This window comes from Malaclemys terrapin, chromosome 3 (genome assembly GCF_027887155.1).
Source record: "Malaclemys terrapin pileata isolate rMalTer1 chromosome 3, rMalTer1.hap1, whole genome shotgun sequence".
In the NCBI taxonomy this organism is placed as follows: domain Eukaryota; kingdom Metazoa; phylum Chordata; order Testudines; family Emydidae; genus Malaclemys; species Malaclemys terrapin.
In genome coordinates, this window is record NC_071507.1 from 92108940 (window position 1) to 92134553 (window position 25614).

The 25614-nt window shown below is 43.9% G+C and overlaps 1 protein-coding gene across 10 annotated transcripts in view; it reads right to left on the bottom strand.

Annotated features, from left to right (window-relative positions):
• The window catches only part of ARID1B (AT-rich interaction domain 1B), a 402274-nt gene that overhangs the window by 298837 nt on the left and 77823 nt on the right, over positions 1 to 25614 (bottom strand). For 9 of the 10 annotated variants that reach the window (XM_054022823.1, XM_054022822.1, XM_054022815.1 and 6 more), the window contains exon 3: positions 17645 to 17791. The exons of the other annotated variant lie outside the window; for it this stretch is intronic. In XM_054022823.1, coding sequence (XP_053878798.1) covers positions 17645 to 17791 — 147 coding nt within the window. The remainder of the gene's footprint in view (positions 1 to 17644; positions 17792 to 25614) is intronic. 10 annotated transcript variants of the gene reach the window in all.

Sequence of the window (25614 nt, forward strand, 5' to 3'; positions counted from 1 at the left end):
ATATTTTTTTTTTAATTCGGATGATGTGGAGTTAAATGGATAAACATCCATGAAGGTGTGGCAATTCATAAAGTTCTAGTGGTGCCACTTCCCAATCTGTGTGGAAAGATAAAAAATATTTTGCCTCTTGAAATAATACTGCTACTTTCAATTCATGTAATATTTTACATGTTCAAATCGCTACATAGATATTAACTAATCGTGGAAAAAACCTTCAGCTCAATTTTGGTTCCATGCTGGTACAAACAGTTTCAGGAAGAACATCCTGGAGTAAAAGTCCTAGTTCTTTAATCAATCAGTGTGGCTCTGAACCTTTATCGTTTAGGGCCAAGAAAGGTTTCTCTGCTCACAAAAGCAGCAGATTGGTTTTGGACACCATGCCTTCAGTGAAGTTAAACCCTTGCCACATACCTCTGTTAATGTGTCTGCTGTTCCAAAATATGACCACAACCTTGTCTTTGAGGTCAGGTTTGAATTTGCAGAGGGTTCTCCTCACTACTTTCATTTCTTCCTGCATCTATCCCTTCAGGTTACTTGATTCTGGAAGATAACCTGCTGAGTCTAACAAGCTAGCACTTGGGATGATGTTACAACGGAAATATAAATCACTGCAGTAAAAATGGGGTTTAATGCAGATATTGAGACACAACTGCAATCATACAGGATATATTGTAAGTGCTATTTAAACAGAATGATCCCTGAACAGACAGTGAGTCAGCCCTGTCCACTAATGGGGGAAGACCTAGCACAATTGGAGTCATGGTTTCACTGAATTCTAGCGCTGAGTAGGCAACCTTAGTTAGTGGAATAAATAGACATATTAATACTTATTTGGTGTTACAGCAGTCCTCCATGCTTATGAAACAGACTTTACAGAAGCAGAAATCTGACTGACTGACAAAGGCTCCAGCTGGATAACCATCTAACTGCATGGGTTTAAACTCAATAGCAAAATGTGTCCTCCTGGAAATCATTATGTCCTTCCAAGGACATACAGAGAAAAAAAGCGTAACTTTCCAACCCTATTTCTGTGTAACCGAGATCAGAGCCATGGTGAAGGTAACTGTAGGTTTACAAGTCAATGGATGAAATCCTGGGCCTCGCTGAATTCAGTGGGAGTTTTGCTATTAACTTCAATAGAGCCAGGATTTCACCCAAGGTTTTAATACCATCCCCTTATTGTTGTTGATCCATTGCAGAAATATTAGACTAGCAACAATAATGTTAACGTATCAAGACACTTCTATAAAAAGTTCTCCTGGACATATTTTCATCGCTCCAATCTCAATTTCCACAGAAGCAAGGCTGGAAACACTGGCAGTAGTGTACAGATCTCAGTGAGAATTTCACCTTGCCACTCAGCTTTGGATGGCTGTCTGCTTGTTAAGCACCAATTGTTCTGGGTTGCAAAAGCCACCCAAGAAAAGTATTGCAGAAGTGAAAAATTTTAATATTTTGCATTTGGGAATGAATATCTTAAAGGGATTGTCTTACTTTGTACATCTTTACATTGAAATTAAATAAACAAATAAATAAATAAGTAAATAAACAACATGGAGAGTTTTTTTACAGAATCTATTTAAGTATAACCTCAACATTTCACTACAGCAGTAATACACTTTAGGCATTGTGGTTATTCTAAATACCTGCACTTAACATGTAAGCAAAGCCATGAAGGTTTTGTGGTTAACACCACACCAAATATCAAACACAACCATACATACTGTAGTTGATGATTTTACACGCACACACGCAGAGTGAAAAGTACAATAAGTAAACTGTTTTTATTATGATTTCAAACCATATTAATACACGTAAAGCCCCCAATACTTTGAAACAAACTCAACCAAAATTCTGCACAACTCCAGTGCAAAAGACTGGAAACTTCTGTGCTAACTTGTGGTAAATTAAATAATTGAGGATTTTATTTAAAAAAAAAACATGATAGTGAGATATAAAGGTTTTATCTGGACTTATTTGGGATGATCTGCATAACTCAGTTGTGCCTTTGACACTTGTGAGTAATGCAACTCATGGCAACAAAACCTTTCTACTACACCATCATATGTTATGAATGTGTATGTATACATATATATGTATCTACACACTGGCACAAACAGCTTGATTATGTTAATAGAGTTAAATATGCCAAATACCATACAATTAAAAGGACAAATGTCTAAATAAAAATCGTATTTAAAAACAAATTTTCCTAACCCATAGTACCAAACCCACTTTACATTATTAATACAATTTTCAATGATTTATGTTGATGTTTTATTATAATCACACAACTTGGGCATTAGAACATAATACACCACATCACATTCTGGGCCAAATTTTCAAAAATATGTTCTAAAGTGGGCAATCTTTTCTGTACCCCACTTGCACTGATTCCACACAGTATATAGGTGCCTACATATACATGTGTACATGCACATCTCTAATCTGCAAGGATAAACTAGAGAAACAAATGCCCTTTTACAATATATTTGTATAAACCTGAAAATTTGACGCTTTGATTCTCATGCATGAATACAATAGGGCTAATTTGGGGTTGGAAAACATCATAAAAGAGTATTTAAAATGTGTGGAGAAAAACAGAATGTCGTTTAGATTTAAAAATTTGTGTGAAAAAATTCTATCATTAGATGTTATAATTCCTTCCCTTTTTAAAATAAACACAGCCTAATGTTGAGGTTGATGGTCACTTTAAGGATTTTGAATCAAAATAGACACAAGAGCAAAACGCAAGATACCACATTCCACCTTATCACTTATGTTGTCTAGAGTGATTCGCAAGAACAGTGTACACAAATGCCACACCTCAAACACCTGCCACTTTTTTCTTTTCAATATTAAGACTGCAGGGTGAGAAAAGGGATTGGTTTACTACTACTCTAGTTAGAAATTCACACACACACAAAATCCTCAAAATATTTAAAATAAAAATGGCATCATATATGCCAACAAATGCACAATAAAACTGTTTTAATTGAAATAAGGGTGAGTCTATCACTGATTCATGGCTTCATTTCACTGTCAAACAAATTACATTTTTCACCAATTCATAAGAATATTGCTCTAAACCTCAACAAAGACATGATCTTTTCCACAGACACATGCTACATAAGCAAGAATACATATGTCTGTTTTAAAAGTTAGTTTAAAAGTTAGTATACCATAATAATCTGAACTATACATCTCTCTACCTTAACAAAATAATGTTTAATTACTAGAGTTTAAACTATCATTTATATGACATTCTTGAGCAAAATATCACTTTTACTCATTGCAAATGATTTAATGTCACAAAAAAACAGCTGCAGCAATTATTCACTTATATGCCATTTCAAGATGAAAAAAATTGCCAAGAGCAACAGTTGTATTGGTGTAATGTATTCCGCTCCCCGCCCTTTCTTCCCCCCCCCTTTTTTTTTTCCACTAAAGGTAAAAACAGAGCTCCCATGTGCCAAATGGCAATGAATGTAAATGTAAATGAATCTGTTAGCTATAATAAACTTGGTTAAAACAAAAGACTTCCTTTCTCGGTTTTTACACAGTAGGAATCTGAAATTAACAGGTAATGATGGATGCTGTCTTACATTATTGCCATACAGCAAAGCATGCTGATATTACTATCAAACCACCTCCCATACCACCAAAAAAAAAAAAAAAAACAGCTTACCAAAGATTTAACCAACTTGTTCTTCCACTGTTAAGCAAATTCCCTACCGCCCTCCTCATACAGAGAGGAAGAGTGCAAAGTAACCAGTCAGTGAGATGCATCTCCAATTACTTTGCCCATTTACTTTTATTGATGATGTTGTATGTTGCATATGAGTGAATCGACGCCTTAGCAAAGATGCAACAGCTTCACACCTCAACAATATGTGAGAAGTGAAGAAGAGAACCAATTCCAAAGCACAATATTAAGTGTTAAACCTGGCTCAGTTGTATTTTGACTAGAAGAGCAAAAATAAAACATTTATCAGTAATTTCATATCAGTTTTCATCTCTTCCCCTTCCTGCAATAAAATACTATTACATCGTATTGTAAGATTCCACCTAGAAGAGACAGGAGGAAAAAATTGTCCATCATCTAGCCAGAATAAACACTAGCTTCTCCCACCTTTTACAGTTTGAGACTCTCCAAAACAAATACATTTACATAACTGAAAAGGGGAGGAAGAGAGAGAAGCAGAACAGGGAAAATAAGACTATAACAAACCAAATTATCAGCAACTATTTTTCCCCTTGTCTTAGGTCTCTCTTCTTCCCCAGCCTACACATTTACATCACAAACAATTTGCAAATGATGCAACTATAAACATAGTTTTATTTACCCTTAACGCAACTGCAAAACAAGCTTCTATCCACATCTAATAAATATTTGCTGTTCAAAGAGATGCAGTTTCTAGTGTGGACCGAAGAGTGCCAAGATATCATCCACTAAAGCTCCACCCTTCTCTATCCAAGTCACAGCATCTCATGCAGTTCACCAGGACATATTGACAAAGGCCTTACTTACATTTAGGTGTGTTTTAACACATTTCACATCTTTCTGAGGTTTGCAACCAATTCCTTGACTGATAAAAGTTTTAGGTATAGATAAAAACAATGGGATTTTTTCCTACTCTTCTTCCTTTGTAACCTTCTATGATAGATTCTTTGCTATAGCTCCTCCCTGCCAATAGTTGGAGACAGTAAAAGTGTTTCTTTATGACATATCTTTGCATTTAAGGAACTTGTTGGCTCCCAAAGCAATAAAAGTTACATTCACCATTATTTAATTGCATCCTTGTAAACTTGGTGACTTCAGTATGAACTTGGAACTTTACACTGGAAGGGACTCTTGACTGGCACAAGTATCAGAGGGGTAGGTGTGTTAGTCTGGATCTGTAAACAGCGACAAAGAGTCCTGTGGCACAGAAGATCTTGAAGACCCATTCTCTCTTTGACTTCCTATGCCATTTTAGACAACTAGGGGGAAGATAACAGCATCTAATTATAGCCTGCTGCATGCTCCTTCCAAACACTAGCTCATTTTTCTGGGCAGGTATCCTGCAGTGTTTAGAAAATCTGCATAGCAAGGCCCAATTACTGTCTTACATATCGTCAATAGTGTCACATCTGCCTTCCATCCCCATAATGAGGTTACCAATGCAGCTCAAGCACACCAACTATCAGATGCAGTTTCAGCAGTTTCAGTTTACAAGCTTTTTTCATGCCTGCCAATCACTGGCACCCCATCAGAAAAATTGAACCAGTTTAAACATGCGATTAGTGACACAGCTAAATCAGTGCTGGGGCCAAAGAAAAGGGTACACCAGGATTGGTTCGATGAGAACAACGAGGACATCTCCAAACTCCTAAGTGACAAGCAGAAAGCATTTGTTGAATGGCAGAATGAACTCACTTCCATCTCAAAGAAAGATAGGTTTAAGTACCTACAGAGCAAGGCCCACTCTGAACTAAGGAGAATGCAGGATGAGTGATGGGAGAGGAAACCTGCAGAAGTCCAGCATTACGCAGATACAAACAACGCAAAGATGTTCTTTGACTCTCTCAAAGCAGTCTATGGACCATCTAAAACTGGCACATCTTTCTAATTGATTTCATTCTCTGCAGATAGAAAGTCAAAGCCTGACAAACATTGAGAGTGAAGTCTTCTCTCCTTGTCGGAAGCATGAGGTTTTGGAAAGAATACCAGGAAGTGAATAGGTTAATTCATGTGAAACTCAGAAATTACCTTAGGGATACATTTCAGGTGGAGGTGAAGGGAAACATTCTCCTTATGAAATTTGGTATATGGTGGATCTCCTATAAGTGCTCCCAGTTCACTCACCGTTCTAGCTGATTTGATGGCTACTAGGAAGGCAACCCTCATGGAGAAGTAGGGAGCAGGTGGCTAGCGTTTCAAAGGGAGGTCTGGTAAGTACTGAAAGAGCAAGATTAAGATCCCATTGCAGTGTTCGTTTTGCCACCAGTGGGAAAGTTCTGATGAAGCCCTTCAGGAAGCTGATTGTTGCTGGACAAGTAAAAACAGCATAGTCTTCAACTGGAGGATGGAAGGTGCTGATTGTTGCAAGGTGGACCTGCATTTTCTCATGGAGACAGAACAGCTTCTGAACATGAATGGTTTTGGTCTGACACCCATCCAAATACCAGGCCACGAGATGAAGGGGGCCTGGGTTGAGACGTCTGGTCTTGCCATTCTCTTGAGTGAATAGAGGTGGAAAGGGTCAGAGGCTGATGGGAAGCTGGGTTGACAGATGCAGAAGGTCTGAAAACCAAAACTGTCTAGGCCAGCTGGATATGATGATAAAGACCTGACCTTTGCTGTAGCAAATCTTTCGTAGAACTTGTAGTATCAGTGAGATGGAAGAAGAGGCAAGCCTGATTTGGTCTGTCCAAAATAGGAGAAGGACATCGCTGACCCACAGCTGCACAGGAGCAGTACAGCGACAATATCTTGTTTGTCTGGGTGGTGAACAGTTCCCAGGAAAGAATTCTGCCCTGGGTGAAGATCTCATTCAGGATCGAATTGTGCATCTCCCATTTGTGGTCTGTGCAGAAGTGCCTGCTGAGATTGTCCAACAGAGTCTGCACACTCAGTAGATAAGTTGCTGAGAACCACTTTTACACAAAAAGGAAAGAATTTTGTTCCACCCTGTTCATGTACACTAGCTACAGTAATAAAGGGAAACAAGAAGACTTTTTATCAATACATTAGAAGCAAGAGGAAGACCAAAGACAGGGTAGGCCCACTGCTCAGTGAAGAGGGAGAAACAGTAACAGGAAACTTGGAAATGGCAGAGATGCTTAATGACTTCTTTGTTTCGGTCTTCACCGAGAAGTCTGAAGGAATGCCTAACATAGTGAGTGCTAATGGGAAGGGGGTAGGTTTAGCAGATAAAATAAAAAAAAAAACAAATTAAAAATCACTTAGAAAAGTTAGATGCCTGCAAGTCACCAGGGCCTGATGAAATGCATCCTAGAATACTTAAGGAGCTAATAGAGGAGGTATCTGAGCCTCTAGCTATTATCTTTGGAAAATCATGGGAGATGGGAGAGATTCCAGAAGACTGGAAAAGGGCAAATATAGTGCCCATCTATAAAAAGGGAAATAAAAACAACCCAGGAAACTACAGACCATTTGGTTTAACTTCTGTGCCAGGGAAGATACTGGAGCAAGTAATTAAAGAAATCATCTGCAAACACTTGGAAGGTGGTAAGGTGATAGGGAATAGCCAGCATGGATTTGTCAAGAACAAATCGTGTCAAACCAATCTGATAGCTTTCTTTGATAGGATAACGAGTCTTGTGGATAAGGGAGAAGCTGTGGATGTGGTATACCTAGACTTTAGTAAGGCATTTGATACAGTCTCGCATGATATTCTTATCGATAAACTAGGCAAATACAATTTAGATGGGGCTACTATAAGGTGGGTGCATAACTGGCTGGATAACCTTACTCAGAGAGATGTTATTAATGGTTCCCAATCCTGCTGGAAAGGCATAACAAGTGGGGTTCCGCAGGGGTCTGTTTTGTTAACGACTTAGATATTGGCATAGAAAGTACGCTTATTAAGTTTGCGGATGATACCAAACTGGGAAGGATTGCAATTGCTTTGGAGGACAGGGTCATAATTCAAAATGATCTGGACAAATTGGAGAAATGGTCTGAGTTAAACAGGATGAAGTTTAACAAAGACAAATGCAAAGTGCTCCACTTGGGAAGAAAAAATCAGTTTCACACATACAGAATGGGAAGAGACTATCTAGGAAGGAGTACGGCAAAAAGGGATCTAGGGGTAATAGTGGACCACAAGCTAAATATGAGTCAACAGTGTGATGCTGTTGCAAAAAAAGCAAACATGATTCTGGGATGTATTAACAGGTATGTTGTGAGCAAGACACAAGAAGTCATTCTTCCACTCTACTCTGCTCTGGTTAGGCCTCAGCTGGAGTATTGTGTCCAGTTCTGGGCACCACATTTCAAGAAAGATGTGGAGAAATTGGAGAGGGTCCAGAGAAGAGCAACAAGAATGATTAAAGGTCTTGAGAACATGACTTATGAAGGAAGGCTGAAAGAATTGGGTTTGTTTAGTTTGGAAAAGAGAAGACTGAGAGGGGACATGATAGCAGTTTTCAGGTATCTAAAAGGGTGTCATAAGGAGGAGGGAAAAAAAAAATTGTTCACCTTAGCCTCTAAGAATAGAACAAGAAGCAATGGGCTTAAACTGCAGCAAGGGAGGTCTAGGTTGGACATTAGGAAAAAGTTCCTAACTGTCATGGTGGTTAAACACTGGAATAAATTGCGTAGGGAGGTTGTGGAATCTCCATCTCTGGAGATATTTAAGATTAGGTTAGATAAATGTCTATCAGGGATGGTCTAGACAGTATTTGGTCCTGCCATGCGGGCAGGGGACTGGACTCGATGACCTCTCGAGGTCCCTTCCAGTCCTAAAATCTATGAATCTATGTAGAAAATGGTCATCATGTTGTCTGACATTATCTGGGTACAGCCAGACCAAATGAGTGGAAGGAATGCATAGCAGGTTAGACAGACTGCTCTCAGTTCTAGTAGGCTGATATACATCCTGGCCTCTAGAGGTCCAAATGCCCTGTATGGTGCGATTGTCTATGGTGTTACATAAGTATATGAGACCATATGGCCTCATAGGGAAAGACACACCTTGACTGTGGTCTAAGGATGACTTGTCTTACCAAGTTGTTTGTGGCTTGGAATCTTTCCATAGGGAGGTAAGCCCCTCCTGCCATCGAGTCTAGGATTGCTCCTATAAAGTCTATGGTCTTTGTAGGAGTCAAAGTAGACTTTTATTTGATGACATAGTTTCCCAAGGAAGACAGCAGGCAGAGTAGGAACAGAAGTGCCAACTGAACCTCTTTGCTGGATCTGCCCATCAGGAGTCAGCTATCCAGATATGGAAAGACGATGTAGCTGTTTCATCTCATCTGGGCTGCCACCACTGAGAACACCTCTGGTGCTGTAGCAAGTCTGAACAGAAGCACTCTGAACTGGTATTGTACTTATCCTACCAGGAATCTGAGGAACCTTCTGTGGGATGGGTGAATATCCACATGAAAGTAAGCATTTTTTGTGCCAAGAGCCTCAAACCAGGAGCCCTCCCCTCCAGAGACGGCATTATTGATGCCAATGAGACCATGCAGAATTTTGATTTTCAAAAATAGACTCTCTGTTGGAGTAGACTGAGAACTGGTCTCCATCCTCCACTTTTCCTGGGATCTAAAAAATATGGTGACTAGAATCCTTTCCCTTGATGTTAAGGTGGCACATGCTCTATAGATCTGGGCTAAAGAAGAGAGTCTACCTCCTAATGGAGGGACCTCCTTGTGACAGTGGTCCCTGAAAACACACCAGGTAGGAGGTTTGTGATGGAGAGGTGATACAAACTTGATCAAGTAACCAGACTGAATGATCTCTAGCACCCACCTGTCCATTGTTATTGCCCTCCAGTTATGAATGAAGAGGGCAAGGCAGCCACCAAAGTTTGGGGGCAGGGAAGGATAGAATCAGCAGAAGAACATGGTTCTCAAATGTCCCAATGAAAGAACCCCCTAGATAATGGGTGGGGTTGAGCAGTGGCAGTAGATATGGAGGAAGCTGTGTACCAGAGTCTATGTACCCTTTGGCATTTGCACGATAGTTTGTAAAGGCGCTGCTCATAGAATGGTTATGGGAGTGGTTTTGGCCTGTACACTTGTTTATGGTGTTTCCTCTTTGCAGATAAGGTATAAACGCCAAGGGTATGGAGAATTATTATGGAGTCTTGGAGCGAGTGAAGGGACTCCTCAATTTTTTTCATTGAATAAGTTAGCCTCATCAAAGGGTAGATCCTCCATGGTATTTTGTACCTCCCGGAGGAACCACAAGAAGTAGAGCCAAGACTCATGCCTCATGACAACTGCTGAAGCTATCCCTCCCGAAGTAATGTCAGCAACAGCCACTGCAGCCTGAAGAGATGTTTTAGCTACCAATCTGCCTGATCACTGAGGGCTTGGAATTGGTGTCCTCTGAGAAAACTTGTCTTTAAAGTACAAGGATTTGGAGTAGTTGGTGAAATCATACTTTGCTAACAGGGCCTGGTAGTTAGTAATTCTAAACTAAAGGCTGATGAAAGAAAACACTTTCCTCCCTAGGAGATCAAGGTGTTTAGCACCCTTATCAGTGGGTATTGCCTTGGGATGCTGCAACTTCTATCTCTCAGTGGCTGCTTGTATCACCAAGAAGTTGGGTGCTGGACGTGTAAACAGGAACTCTACTCCCTGGCTGGTACAAGATAATGGCTGTCAGCCTTTTTTGAGGTGGGAATGCAGCAAACTATGCCAAACTTCCCTGGCTGGTTCCATAATGGCCTTGTCACAGGAAGGGCCAGCTGGCTAGGAACAGAAGGCTGGAGAATGTCCAGAAGCCTATGCTGAATATCCTGTACCTCCTTGAGTTGGATCTGGAGGTCTGTTGCCTCCCTCTGCAGGAGCTCTTGATATTGCCTGTAGTCATCAGGCAAGGATGGCAAAGATAGGGGCAACTGTCTCATCTGGCGAGGAGGAGGATACATCTGTTGCAACTGTCTGTCCTGGTGCATCCAGCTCAATTTCTTCGCCCTTATAGTTCAACAGAGGGAGTTAGGCAAGGGTAGGTGGGATTCATGCACATGGATCCTGGGATCCATGAATCCCAACAATACCAGTATGAAGGGTCAATCATTAGAGGGGGACCCCATGGCATTGGGTACAATCATTACCCTGGATAGTCACATCTGAGAAGAAGACTGATCCCAGACCTTCAGGAGCCTCTGTCCAGGCTAGCCTCTCTATCTGAAGGTGATGTTCCATCTGGAACCTCCGACATGGCAGACAAGAAGGGGGGTTCCAGTTCAACCAGCAAAGCCATTGGTAATGGTGGATGAATGCTCCAGCTGGGAGGAATAGGGGAGTAATCTGGTCTCCTCAAGGTGGTTTCTTCCTCAAATGTCTCTGATTAGGGTTGTAGACAAAAAGGAGGAAATTGCAAATAAGGTAGGGTAAAGATATCCTCTGGGGAGGTGTAGGTTTTGGGGTATCCCGGAGTGCAGCATGTTCCAATGGTCAGGACCACCAGATCTGGCACATCCCTAGTTATGGTGGACGCTGGTTCCTTATGGGAGCAGGCCAGTGCCAGAACATAGTCTAGCTTGGCACTCTTGGATTGTGGTGGTGGGAGGCTATCCTTCAGCTTATGGAATCATAGGACGGGAAGGGACCTCGTGAGGTCATCTAGTCCAGTCCCCCTATGTTGAAACAAAGTCAGTACTGATGGGTCCTTACTCCTTCATGCCATATTCTCACATCCAGCAGGTTTGAACGGACCTAAAGCCTCAGGACCAGTGATGAGGACTCACTCAACTTGGATGAAATCAGGGAAGAATCTTTTCATTTAGGAGCAGATTTATCCTTGTGTTTCTGAGAGTGTCCTTTACTCTCATAAGAAGTCCTTGGTAACAATTCTTTGGGCTTAGCATCTCTGGCCTCAGATCCGGAGCTCATGCTTGGAGGGACACTGCCCATGGACTCAGGCCATTGTACGGGGGGGGGGTCTCCCTGGCTCAGGACTGACTGAGATCTCATGGCCTTCTCTATGAGATGCTTCTTTAGTGACAGCTCTCATCCCTTACATGTTCAGAGAGGCAAGGCACGACAAATGCTGCACTTAGCGGAGATGTGAGCCTCTCCAAAGCAGTAAAGGCAATGTTGGTAGTCATCACTCACAAAGAAGGAGCAGGGACCAGGGGGCAGGAGATGCAGTTCTTAAATGCTGGAACTGTAGGCATAGTCTTTGTCTGAAGGGAAAAAACTCCCCAAGGTGGAGAGAACCAAACTACAGTAACTAGACTAAAACACTAACCCTAACACTACAAAGAATACTAAAAGAAACTATTTACAATATATGTTTACAATAGGTTTTGTAGAATAAAGATGGATGTAGCTTCAGACATAGTGGAGTCTAACTCAGGCGATGAGGTGGTAAGAAGAAACTTAAGAGGCATCGGTCTGCACTGCCTCTTATACTGGCAGTTTGGAGCAGGAGGAGAGCAACCATGCAGGTGCAGACCAAAAGACACTACTTGCTAGAACTCTCTGATCTCAGGCGCATGGTACACATGCATACCCACATGTAGAATACATGTAGGGCCCAGCACTAAAAGAAGAAATACATTTTTTTAAAAAAATCATACTTTCAAAAGAATTAGGAGTTACTGAACTGTTTCATCAGGAAAAGTTAAACTACATCTTCCAAGTTTTTGCTAGTATCTTCGTATGTAATGTTACCCACAGGGCCGGTGCACCCACTAGGCGAACTAGGCGGTCGCTTAGGGCGCCCAGTGGTTGGGGACGTCCAAGATTTTTCCTCCCTCCCCTCCCTTCCCCTCACACAGAGTGCAGCGCGGCTGATTGGGCGCCTGGGCCTGATTTAGCCGCTCCCATTGGCCTCCAGCAGGCAGAGTCCCTCCCCTGCTCCCCGCCTCCCCTTGCCTCAGCACGCTGCGGGGGAGGGGCTGTGGGCTCCACAGCCTACTTATTTTGGCTCCACATGGAGCCAGTGGCTGGAGCAGCATGGGGGTAAGGGGAGTCCGAGGGGACTGTCAGGGAGCGGGGGGAGGGTTGGATGGGTCGGCAGTTCTGGGAGAGTCTCTCAGGGGGTGGGGAGTGGTTGGATGGGGCATGGGAGTCCCAGGGGTCTGTCTGGGGGCGGGGGTGTGGATAAGGGTTGGGGCAACCAGGGGACAGGTAGGGGGTAGGGTACTAGGGGGGCAGATAGGGTGGGGAGGCCTCAGGAGGGGGCAGTCAGGGGACAAGGAGCAGGGAGGCTTAGGTAGGGGGTGGGGTCCTGGGGGGCAGGTAGGGGCAGGGGTCCCAGGAGGGGGCAGCCAAGGGACAAGGAACGGGGGGGGGAGGGTTGGGTATTCTGAGGGGACGGGGATTGGATGTGGGTGGGGCTCTCCCCCGCATCCTCTTTTTTGATTGTTGAAATATGGTAACCCTAAAAAAGCGGTGCCCTGGCTCGGCAGGGAGGAGCCGCCTTCCAGAGGCACCGGAGAGCCAGAGCGTTGGCTTACGGGGGTGGCGAGCCCCAGCCATGGAAGAGCTGGCGCGGTACAGGGGGGCAGCAGCCCTGCAAAGGCGGTGGCATCGCTGGCAGGGAGCAGCCATGCCCCCGCTCCTCCTGCCCAGGCTGCAGCCCGGCGCGCCCCTCCCGGGGGCTCCTGCAGGCTGCAGCAGTTGCATGTGGTCGGCGGCCTCCGTGTGCCCCCCGTCTCCCTCCTCACTGTGCTCGGGCTCTGCGGCTTCGAGGCATGTGAGCTACCGGGGCGCAGGGCCCTGAACCTACTCTGGGAGGGGCAGCGGCAGTGGCGGCTCACACTCCCGGGAGCCGCAGAGCCCGAGCGTGGCAGGGGGGAGCCGGGAGCCGTACGGGGCTGCCGCCTGCATGCATCCACTGCAGGAGCCCCCGGGGAGACGCCAGGTGGGTTGCAGCCCGGGCAGGCGCACCCCCCAGCTTACCCCTCACCACGCTCGAGTTCTGCAGCTCCCGGGCGTGTGAGCCGCTGCTGACCCTCCTGGAGCAGGCTCAGGGCCCTGCGCCCCGGCGGTGGCTCACATGCCCGGGAGCCTCAGAGCCCGAGCATAGCGAGGGGGCAGCAGAGGGACGCATGGGGAGCCTGCATCCGCTGCAGCCTGTAGGAGCCGGCCCCGGGGCGGGGGAGAGGGGGGCACGCCGGGTAGGGTGACCAGACGTCCCGATTTTATCGGGACTGTCCCGATATTTGCTTCTTTGTCTCGTGTCCCAACCAATGTTGGGTCGGGACACTGGACAAAAAAGAAATTTTGCCCTCCGCTCTGGCGCTCGTGCCCCACCCCCCCGCCCCGGATCCGCCCCCTCCTTCCCACATTGGCTCCCTCCCCAAATCCCCGCCCTGGCCCCAGCCACACAGCATTCCTCCTCCCTCCCATGCTTGCAGCATGGCGAGGCAAGCCTGGAAGGAGGGGGTGGCGGTGGCGGTGGTGCCTGGATCCTGGAGCTGGTGAGTCAGCTCCGGCACCCGGGCACTGGGCAGGCGGGCAAAGGGGAGCTGGCAAGGGAGGGAGACGGGGGGGCTCAGCTGTGAGCCCCCTGCCGTGCCAGAGGGCTCCTGCCCAGGCCGCTGCACCCGGGGCCGGGAGCTCAGCCTGGAGGCTGCTCCAGCCCTGCAGCCCGCGGGGCAGCGCGGTGGGTCCGGGCAGGGGCAGCACAGAGCGGGCAGGGGCCGGGTGGGCGGCGCAGGGGGGTGGGCCGAATCCCTGCTGCTGCTGGGGAGCCCCGCGCCTCTCCCTCCCGCTTGCAGCTGCGGCTCCTTCCCGGCAGGACGCGCCCCCCGGCCTGCCACGGGCACATGCAGCGTGCGTCCAGCTGCTCCTTCCCGGCGGGAGGGAGAGTAGGCGCAGGGGACGCGCTCAGCATATGGCCGGGGCGGCGGGAGGCACGTCCCGCCGGGAAGGAGCCGCAGCCACGAGCGGGAGGGAGAGGCGCGGGGCTCCCTGGGAGCAGCGGGGATCGGCCCTTGCCGCCCACCCAGCTCCTGCCCGCTGCCCCTGCCCGGACCCACTGCACGCCGCATATGCCCGTGGCGGGGCAGGAGGCTCCACGGGGAGGGCAGTGCGCGGGGCCAGGGCCCCTTTTAAATTCCCTTTCTTTTTTTTTTTTTGCTCCACCCCGTCCCGGTATTTTATACTGCTGATCTGATCACCCTAACGCCGAGCCGCAGCCTAAGCAGGAGGTGCGGGGAGTGCAGCTGCTCCCCGCTAGCCGCGCCACCCCTTTTGCAGGGCTGTTGCCCCCTGCGCCGTGCCGGCCCCTCCATGGCTGGGGCTCGCCGCCACCGCAAGCCAATGCTCTGGCTCTCTGGTGCCTCCAGAAGCAGCTCCTCCCTGCCGAACTACTGCAGTGGTCCAAGCCCGGCAAACCCACTGAGTGGACTCGGGGCGGGGACCGCTGGGGTGGGGAGGGCTCGTGGGGGGCTGTGCACCCTCCAGGGGAGTTCAGGGGCCAGGGAGCAGCCCCTGGGCACGGCTGGCCCCTGGGGTCTATTATGGCTCGTTGGGATTTGCCCCTCAATGAACCAATGTGCGGGGGGGCGGGGCCGCAAGGTGGAAATTTCGCCTAGGGCACAAAATATCCTTGCACCGGCCCTGGTTATCCACCACTCTGTAATAACCCCACCAGAGGTCTTCAGTGGAGACAGAACCCTCGAACTTCAGTACCAAAATCACAGGCCTCAATCACTTTATCTAAAGTGAAGTAGTTAATAGAGATATCCCATCTCCTAGAACTGAAAGGGACCTTGAAAGGTCATCAAGTCCAGCCCCCTGCCTTCACTAGCAGGACCAAGTACTGATTTTGCCCCAGATCCCCAAGTGGCCCCCTCAAGGATTGAACTCACAATCCTGGGTTTAACAGGCCAATGCTCAAACCACTGAGCTATCCCTCCCCCGAGGCATCACTCCCTTAGGTGGTTCACGTCATATGTTCTTAACCTCTGTGTGGAGTAGACACCACATGGAAACATGACACACTTAAGTATGATACACAGAAACCCCATTGGAAGAACTCGTCCCAAGCAGCTGAGTTACACAGGAGTTTGAATCCCCATAGTGGCCAAATATTCAGCCAGAGGCACAATCCCAGTTTGGGTGCCTTTTCTCTCTCTCCACTCACCATCTTCCCCCAACCTTCTTCTGTGTAATCTCCTTACTTTTTTGAGGTATACAAAAACAACTGCACAAAATTTCACTGCACTGGGCAGAGTGGCAGGGATCATCAATTGGCCATGCACCATCGGGATACCAGATTACTTGTTATTAGATACATACACATTGTGTAATGTTCAACAAGTACATGATTTTTAAACAGATTAAAATGTTCAAGTTACATGCTCAAGTGACAACAATTCAACATATGATCAGGCGTCCTGGCAGCCACAAACTGATTCAGTTTGTCAGGCGGCTGATTGGAGATATGTGGACATGCAGAGCTGTGGGCCCTTATTGGCAGTGTTCTTATTAATATCAAACCACAGATCACCATGTACTGTGTTACTATGTCTCTGCCTGCTAACTGATTTAGCCAAAGTTTTTACATAAACAGAATCAAAATTTCCCATCAGAGGTTGAGAAATCATTTATTTAACGTCCATGAAAATGGAGAAAAAGAGGAAAATTAAATTTAAAGACAGAACTACAATTTCATATTTGAAATCACAGTTACGTGTTTAAAGTCACCGAAATGATGGAGGGGTGGGGCTGCTTTCAACTGCACGGCTGGTATGCCTAAGAATTGTATTTCATAAATGATGCAGTGTTTTAATTAAAATGAATTTTATTTCCAATGAAATTTGTTTTAATAATCGGTTTATCTAATTTTAATAAAGCAGTAAAAATATTTTAGCCTTACTTTATAATCGGAGTATGGAGGACAACAGCACTCGAGCTACATATGGCTTCTTTTGTTAGTTTGTTTCACAGTGTATTTTTATCACAAGCAAGTATTCTCCCCCGCCCCAGTATTATCCTGGTATGCTAAGTGACTGTGCCTGAGGGATCGTCCACCAGTGAACTGCTGAGAGTGATGATACTGCACAGTTCTTCCAGAGGCACCTAGTCTTTAGCAGCCCAATTTAGTTAGATCCCTGAGGATACTGGATATATTTTGGTTTCATTTTCCTCTTGTCTTCCTTCCTCTCCTAGGCAGGCAGTCCCTCTGCGGTTAACATTGCTGGGACTATATTTGGAACTTAAGTCTACAAGTACAGCTACAGGCACTAAAGGCACCCAAGGTCTCTTCAGGCCAGGATGCCTCACACAGGTATGCCTCAAGTTCTAGCATATTAAGCCAGCCATTATTGCTTACGATCATATTTTAAAACAAGACTGTCTTTAAAAAAATCGAGCCAATAAATGCTGCCGTATTTGTAGCAGCTTCAATGAAAATAAATGTTTCATACGGGTGCCATGGCTGGGTATAAACACAAAACAGTAACTGGCATGGAAATCGGGTTATTTAACACAGTTAAATGGATGTGCGGAATGAGGAATGTGAAGTGCTGTTTTAAATGTATTTTCTTCTCCACCAGCTTCCCTGAAGAAGCAGCTCCACCTATTCTTTTTTTAAAACCAACAGTGATCACATCAGCTGGGAGGCACCACCAGAATGCCTTGCAAAGAATTTTAAAACAAGACATGTGGAAGTCTATGACCCACAATTACATAAAATCAATGAAGTATGTTACCTCTTTTTAAAAAGGGGGGATAGTTGAAGAGGAATGTAGGTCTAGCTTTATTCTAAATACACACATATAGCAAGCAAAGCTTGAAATAGATATATCTGTATATACCAACACTTTCCAAGAGCACTGCGGCCTTGTTTTAAGCTTACAGTTAATAGGAGGGTGGAGTTTGGAGTGTTGTTGGTTTTTTTGCTTTTGGAATAGTACCCATTTGGAAAATCTTCCATCTTCTACATGTTGCATTTTTTTTAATTAGCGCAATGTTGTAGCTGTGAGCAGCGGGTGACTATGCTTACCTGCTGTGTCTGGTACCTCTGCTGAGCCTGCGACAGATACTGTGCCTGGGGCGGCAGATGCTGAGGTTGCGGTTGCTGGTTGTAATATGGCTGTTGGCCCTGTTGGCAGTAGCCACTTACACCTTGCTGACCATACTGAGGCGGCATCTGTTAGAAGAGCCAAGCAAAGCAGATATATGAGTCAGGAGGTGGAATCATATGAAACCAAGCAAGGTTACAGTCGCGCACTAACCTCAATAGAAGTGGAGTCCTCACCCACAAACCTGGCTCAATATTACCAATCTTTTTACCACGCAGTTAATAGAAGTGCTCAGATCTATTTGCAAAGTACCACTTTTAGTACCCAAGATACTTTATTCTCAAAAAGAATGTCCAAGGAAATCAGATACCGCAATTTATGAATGTATATCCTAGTGACGGTCACAATTCCGTAATGTCTAGTCTCAAAATAAATAAATAAAAACAGCAAAAGTTTTAACAGAAGACATTTATTCTGAGTAGGCACAAGGCTAACCTACTGCAGGAATTGTTCTGATCAGCTGATCAAGAAGTAGAATTATGAAAAAAAAACCCACCCCAATTCTAAGGTGTGCTTTCCAAGAGGAATGCCATTTTGTACAATGAAATTAAGTAACAAGTTCTAATGTTTGTGATGCAGTTGCAAACACTTTCAGTGTTTAATAGGTACATTCAGCCCCCTTTTTTTAAATTGCTTGCTTCTTCTCTAAAAGTACATGCTTAAATGCTCTCAGTTTTTTTCTTTCCGAGTCTCTCCCTCGTCTTCCCAAGATAGATCTTTTGACAAAGATTCAAGCAACAATATAATACATAAATATACACCAGCAACTTGTCAAAGGTGCTAGAATAAACAAAATAGTGCACATAGCAGATCACACCTATGCAGACTTTATGTTATAAAGTCAATCAAGTCACTTAACCTTCCCCAAAGTATTGGTGCTTGAGGTATCATCTTAGTGCTACCACCACTATGGCCTGTGGCGGGAGGCTCTGAAGTGTAAGTATTCTTGCAAGCATTGAGGCTGTAACACTTGCAGTGAACAAGTAGAGTTTTAACAAGCTCCCACTACTGTCCATACATTGTTTCTCTGGTGCACAGGTGAATCTGCTTACTTAGCATATAAGTACATAGCTGTTCTGCATCGGGATTGGTAGTTGTTACATACATGCAGCAATATTAGATAGGCAATGAAAACAACTACGAACTTTTGCCAGAAGTTGCTCTGTCCGTACTGCCACACAATTACATTTTGCTAACCCCACAGCACTGTATCCGTGGAACCATTCCTTTTGTGTTTGTGCTCCTGTTCCTTGCCTCTTCCAGTAGTTTGCACTCCACTCTGCTTCACCATCTCTCCATAATCGCCCCCTTTTTTATCCACCAACACTCTCACATACCTTCCCACCTTCTCAGAATGTACACTTATCACCTCAATTAAAACAAGAATACAACCATCAAGTGATAGGTCTACGCTGCAATTAAACACCAGCAGCTGGCCTGTCCCAGCTGACTCGGGCTTCCGGCGCTCAGTCTAAGGGGCTGGTTAACTGCAGTGTAGACATTCAGGCTCCAGCTGTAGGATCCTAACCACCTCACAGGGTCCCAGAGCCCGGGCTCTAGCCTGACACCGAACCTCTACTCCACAATTAAACATCCCTTAGCCTGAGCCTGAGTCAGCTGGCACAGTCCAGCTACGGGTTTTTAATTGCAGTGTAGACATACCCAAGATGCACACACAACAAACCTAAGCAACCCCAGGATCTTATTTATGTCATACTCGTCCTTCACTTCTCACTCTTCTCGCACATTATGTTATGTCCACATTTAGACTGCGCAACCTTTGGATCAGAGACCACCATCAGTTCTGTTCTATAAAACACCTACCACAATTTCGTGTTACTATTTAAACCAATAATAAATGACAACAACAACATGGAAATTAATCCCCCTGTCTAACAGACCAGGATCACAAGGTACTGCTCGTGGACAAATGCTTATTAAACAGCATATAAAAAAAAACGTAATTAAAATCTCCCCAGAACAAAACAAAGCTGAAGCCAATTACTTACTTTGCTTTCAGTGAATGACCTGAGCATCAGCTTTCTTTCTAGTGAAGCCCCCACCTTTCACTCTTAGACCCACATTCTTTGTAGCCTTCACAACTCAGGAGATCAAAATTCAGAACGCTTTTCTGCTCCTACGTTAGCACATGAATTCTTGGGAAGGTACAGGGAGAACAGATCAGCGCTTTAATCTGTTTCTAGGGGAGCACAGACACTGTAATAATTATACTATGACCCCTTTTATCTGACTTGCACAGTGCAAATAGCATTATTTTTTGGAGGAGTGTAATTGACCATCAGTGATTAAACTGCTTTGGCTGCTAAAAATGAAAGGATGAGAATAAAAGAGAAACCAAATTGACAGCTAGAATGAAGGGGTGGGAAAAATCCAATTTAACCAATAACTCAGCCCATAATCTTTCATCCTTGCTTGAACAAGGGGTCTTGTGACAGACATTCTTTGTCCAGGCAATACCTTGATAGTAATGGAAGTTTCAAGTGATTTTTTGCATGCATAATCCATAGCTGAAATCAAAGGATTAGGTAAAGGGCCATTAGACAGCTGTATGGCCATTATTTATAAAATAAAATGTAACAGAATTAGCATATTAGCATTTCTATTCCAATTATATTGGCCAAGAGCTGTTATTGGATTTCTCAAGCCACCACTCTCTATGGTTGAAGGGTCTTGTCAGTGCCCCGTCAGAAAGACCTGTGCACAGAGACTGTGGGTTCTACCTGAACATCTCATCCTGCCTAGACACCTGTGTCCATGCGGAGGGTGTGGGAAGTTTCCTAGTAAGACTGGGCATTGTTCTTCTCTTGGATCTTACACAGAGGCCCTATTTTGGTGCCCTATGGAGAGGAAGGCCTAGGAGAATCCCACTGATTGGTAGTCTTATCTCCAGAAGAGTCCAGATCTTTACAGATTGGTTTCAAAATGGTGGGACGGTTTGGTACTCCCCAACTCGGGCATTTTCTGCCTTGTCTGGTAAGACTTTTTGGTTAGTAAATGTATTGGCTGCTATCAGATATCTCTGAAGTAACAGAAAATCTGAATGCCAAAGGCAGGGGCTGTGGTCAGCAAGAAAGGGGTGCTACTGACTGACTGAGCGGCTGACTGAGGAACAGTGAAAGCAACCCACCAAAAATATTCTATTTTCCTAAGTGCTAGGGTACCAGAATTATACATTTATGTCATTTTGCATAATACACTGAAGGGGATTCCCAGAAAAATTGTGTTTACGTGCAATTGTATTTCACACTGCAAGCAAAGAAAGAAAATTTCCTCAGTTAATAAAATGGTATAGCAAATTTTCATTCTTTTTATTTTACAGTGATCACTAATAGTGACAATTATAATTAAGATTATCAAATAGTTTCCATTATAAACCTCTGATTCATATGCTGGTAGCTTTCTGAAACATTAATTCTTTTACACAGAAATTTCCAATGTCGTCTGCCAATAGGAAAATTTTGGTGCCCTATGGAGTTTGGTGCCCTAAAAGTTTGAGCAACAGCCCTCTTACCACTTCTGAGCATGCATAAAAATATACTTTGCCCGTTGCAAAAATAAGTAAATTAAAAAAAAATTCTAACCATGTTGGTTTTATCTAATTACAGCATGAGTAAATAATATTTGAAAACTGAGACTCAATATAGGCACAGTCTTTTCAGAAAGGACTAGTGCCTTCACTTGGTTTACAAATATATAAAAAATTTTAAAAGATCATTAGCAACTGGGAGACAAAAACTTTTAGGAACATGCTCAGTGGGAACCTACTAAGATTCTAACACAGCTTAGTGAAGTTCAGCCTCTTTTGTGACATCACTGCATCCAACCCAGGCCTGCTGGTACAGGTACTGGCTTCATAAAGGCTGCAAATACTTCTCACTGAAGAGCACATACTAAAATCCTAAAAATAATTCTAAATAAAAATTCTGTCTTGACATCAATGGCATATGAAACAAATCCCAGACCCCATGATTATAAGGGGTCTTTCAATTTTTTAATGTATACTGCAATATTCTGCAAGTTCTAATCTTTCATTTCAAATTTTACCTTTGTCATTATAAAGATACATTAGTCATAAGATTAATCTATGTGCTCCTGTATTTCTAGCCTGGCCAAATATGATATTGTCTCCAGATAAACAGTAGCACCAAATGTGGGAATTTAACACTCCTTTACCTCACTGTGGTCTGAACTTCAAAGTCTTATTAGGACCATTTAAATTTTAACACTGGGCTAGATTATGGCCCATCCTGTGGGCTAGCACAAGGGAATAAGGATGTGTAAGACAGTCCCTTATACTGGTGTGCCATAATGTTTACTGGTGTGCCATTGTATGAAGGGCAGTAGGCTCTGCAGAGCCACTTACACAGGTGGATGAGAAAGGATGGAGCCTTGACAGTACGGATGTTCATCACGCCTCCAAAAAAGGAGTGTCAGAGAAAGAAAGGTATGCTGCACCAGACATATACATGTCATAAAGTACTCCCTCCCTGGAATAATATAATGCCCCCTACTCTTGTCTAAATCAAAACATCCTGAACTAACTCATTCTTAGTACAGACAATTTTCCTCTTTGAAAAAGGAAGAAACTAGAAAAATTAGATGCAAAAAAACCCATTAAGGTTGAAGTTTAAAAATCCCCAGTCAGGAAATACAAACATCAAGGTTCAAACTGCCACATTAACTGAGCCATGTTGCACATATATAGTACCTCCTATTCCGGATTTATGTTGTAAAATGTATTCCATAAAATATAGAGGATGTGAAATGTGACTGAGTTAATGTGGGTGCTGGAACCATAACATTTATGTTTTCTGATTTCTTAGTTGTGCAAACTTCATATCGCATTAACATAGTTTTCTGCATGAACCTATATTATGGAATAATATTTACGTTTTATGTATTGACATATTTTTGATCTACTGAGATTTTGAAAACGTTTGCTATTCTTCATGATGAGAGCCAAATAAATAAAGACTATTACCACAAAATATTCAATCATGTCTACAGAAAGGTAATCTCTCTCCTTCCAAAAAGAATACTTTTGATTCCCTTGTCATGAATTGATGAAAACGACCTCTGATATAGATGCTAAATAAATCTATGTCACTAATGAGAATAAGAGGTTACTTAGCTTACAGTAACTTGAGTTGCTCTAGACATTTTGACCTTATGGCTGCTCCACACAAGATGCGCACATGCCCGTGGGGTCTTAACTGGAGAATGCAAAGCAGTGTCTGCAGGACAGCACCTGCGCAGTGAAGCATCTCATGCTTCCAAACAAGCCTTTAAAGAATCTGGCCGTAGTACGGTGGGCAAAAACTGAGAAGCCCTCGATGGCTCAGTGGAAGGCTGTGACAGCTGTCAAATGTACTCATTGACAGACCTTGAGTCTTTAAATCCAAGAGGCAATCTAAGATTTTGGAGAGTGGAACTTCTGATGCTTGAGAAGAGTGAAGAGAACACCAGAAATGGAAGCATTTCCACTTTTGAAGGTAAGTTTTGTGAGTATTAGGTTTCCTGCTAGATAGGAGAGCTGACTGGACGTTTCTGAACAGGTTAGCTACATGCTTGAGATCCATCTGGGAACCATGATCTCAGGCTCAAGGAGGAGTAGTTGGGATGAATCAGAGTCCCAGAGTTTGTGACAGGAGATCCTTCCTGAGAGGAAGGCGGAGAAGTATTGCCACAGAGAGATGAAGGAGATTTGAGCACCGTAGCCAGGATGGCTATGAAAATAACCTTAGCTCTTTCCTATTGCAGTCTGAGTGATGTCTTGGGAAAAAGAGGTGGAGGTAGATAAGCACACAGCAAGGTACAGGGCCATGGTGTTATCAGGGCATCTCCCAATGAATTACAGCCATATTCCTTGGAGCAGAAAAGGCATCATTTTGTGTTGATTGGGATGGCACTTTGAAGTCCTAGCATCTAGAGGTGCTGCTGGGGCTCCAATAGCCACTGGAGTGGCTTGGGATGTTGAGGCCAATGTACAGGGGGAGAAGTGGACCCCCTTGGGACTTGTGAGTGTTCTATTAGAACAAGCTTCCATCTAGCCTCTCTGTCTTTTCTAGTCCTGCTTTTAACCCCATGCAGACCTTACACTTTTACAGGATCTGAGTATCTCCAAGGCAGCGAAAGCAGCTTGAATATCCTTCATCGGGGAAAGGCCTAGCAGGGCTTAAATCCTGAGGACTTCGGTATAACCCAGAGTGCTAAAGGAATAAAACTTGGGTCCTAAAATCAAAAGGGGGGTAATAGCCCCCCCTTCCAAACAATACTGGAACTAAAAGAAAAAGAGAAATAAAATAACTAAACAAACTAAAGAAAAAAACTCAGAATAAAATGTCTGTGTAAAAAAGGTGGGAAACTGAGAACAGCAGACACAATATTGCTCCATCTGGAGCTGCAGGCAGTTGAGAAGGAACTGAGTGGCAGTGGGTTCACGCCTCCTTATATGCCCTCTTTTGAAAGCATAAAGTGCTGCTCTGCGCCAGTGTGGGCCCAGGGACACTGCTTTGCATTCTCCGGTCAAGAGCACATGAGCACGCATGCATCCTATGGTGGAGCACCCACAGGAACATATACTTGAAGAAGAACTATTATTTTGAAACAGGGAAAAACCTCTGCATATTTATAAAATTTATTTAAAGGGAGGGAGAAATAGATGAGTCTAAAAACAACAGGGAGAAAAACCTTTTCACATAAGAGCATAATATAGTTGCTTTGTATATTGCACTGCATTTCATACTAAAACTACAAAGAAAGAAATGTTGGTCTTTTCGGTAAGTTACCAACTACTGAAAATCAGATTAAACACAGCAGGGCATTTCCTTAATTTTTTTATGCCCATACCCATCTGACTGATACAATATCTCATAGTAAAGTAATATTGTCAAAGACCCACATGAAACCTTTAGAAGAGCTATTATGGTCAGCCACTTTTTTGTGTATTAAAACAGATGTATATAATGACTCTACTAAAATATCAGTTCTCCTACATACTTCTGTCTTGATTTTTTTTGTTTTAATTTTTGTTAACAACTGAATGGAAAGATGAAAGAGTGTCAAGCAAACTGCCTTTTTTAAGTACAGGGCCTTTATTCTTTAGAAATATTATGTCCATATCCAGTAAAATTTCATCAGCCATTATTTAAAAAAAATAAAAAGTTTTATGTTTATTTTCATTTTCGTCTGGTGACAGCAGTAAGGGCTTCAACACAGGGCATTTCCTAGGCATTATAGACTGGCAGTGATTAATGGCTGAAGGCACAGCCTTTGGCTATCAACTCCTCCCAGCTGGTCATTAATATCTAGGAAATGAGCTGTACCTTGATCATTATTGCTTAAATAAAAATACTACCGTAAAAAAACTAAATGAAAAACTTATTTTTTCCCTCTTCATACACTGAGAAAGAAGGACTGTGCTTGATTGTGCACTTGAAAGAACAGCTCTGCAATGCTGTGGGTGGCTTCAAGTTCTCTGGTGCATGAGGACTGTGGTTTCACCTCCTACAGACCCCCTTAGGCCATATACTCCCCTGGGAAATATGGTGAATACAGAGCAGAAAGAAGTGTAGGATTCCCACAGTCCGAACACTCAATTCAAACTCATGCTCAATATATAGGTACACAGCTAACAGTAAAGGGAACAAATGATGTTTGGTGTTTACCAAACAATTCTATTGGTTTTGCCCCAGCAAGCTCAAATATAGTAACACATTCTAGCGAACACCCATAATTCTGACATCAGTGCCTTAGTCTGAGTCAGCACAATGAGACTTGCTCAGAGCAAGGTAGGTCGTCTCGGGTTCTAGTCCTCCGCTTTTCTAAGAGATATCACACTCTTAATCACTGAGAGCCACATGTCCAACAA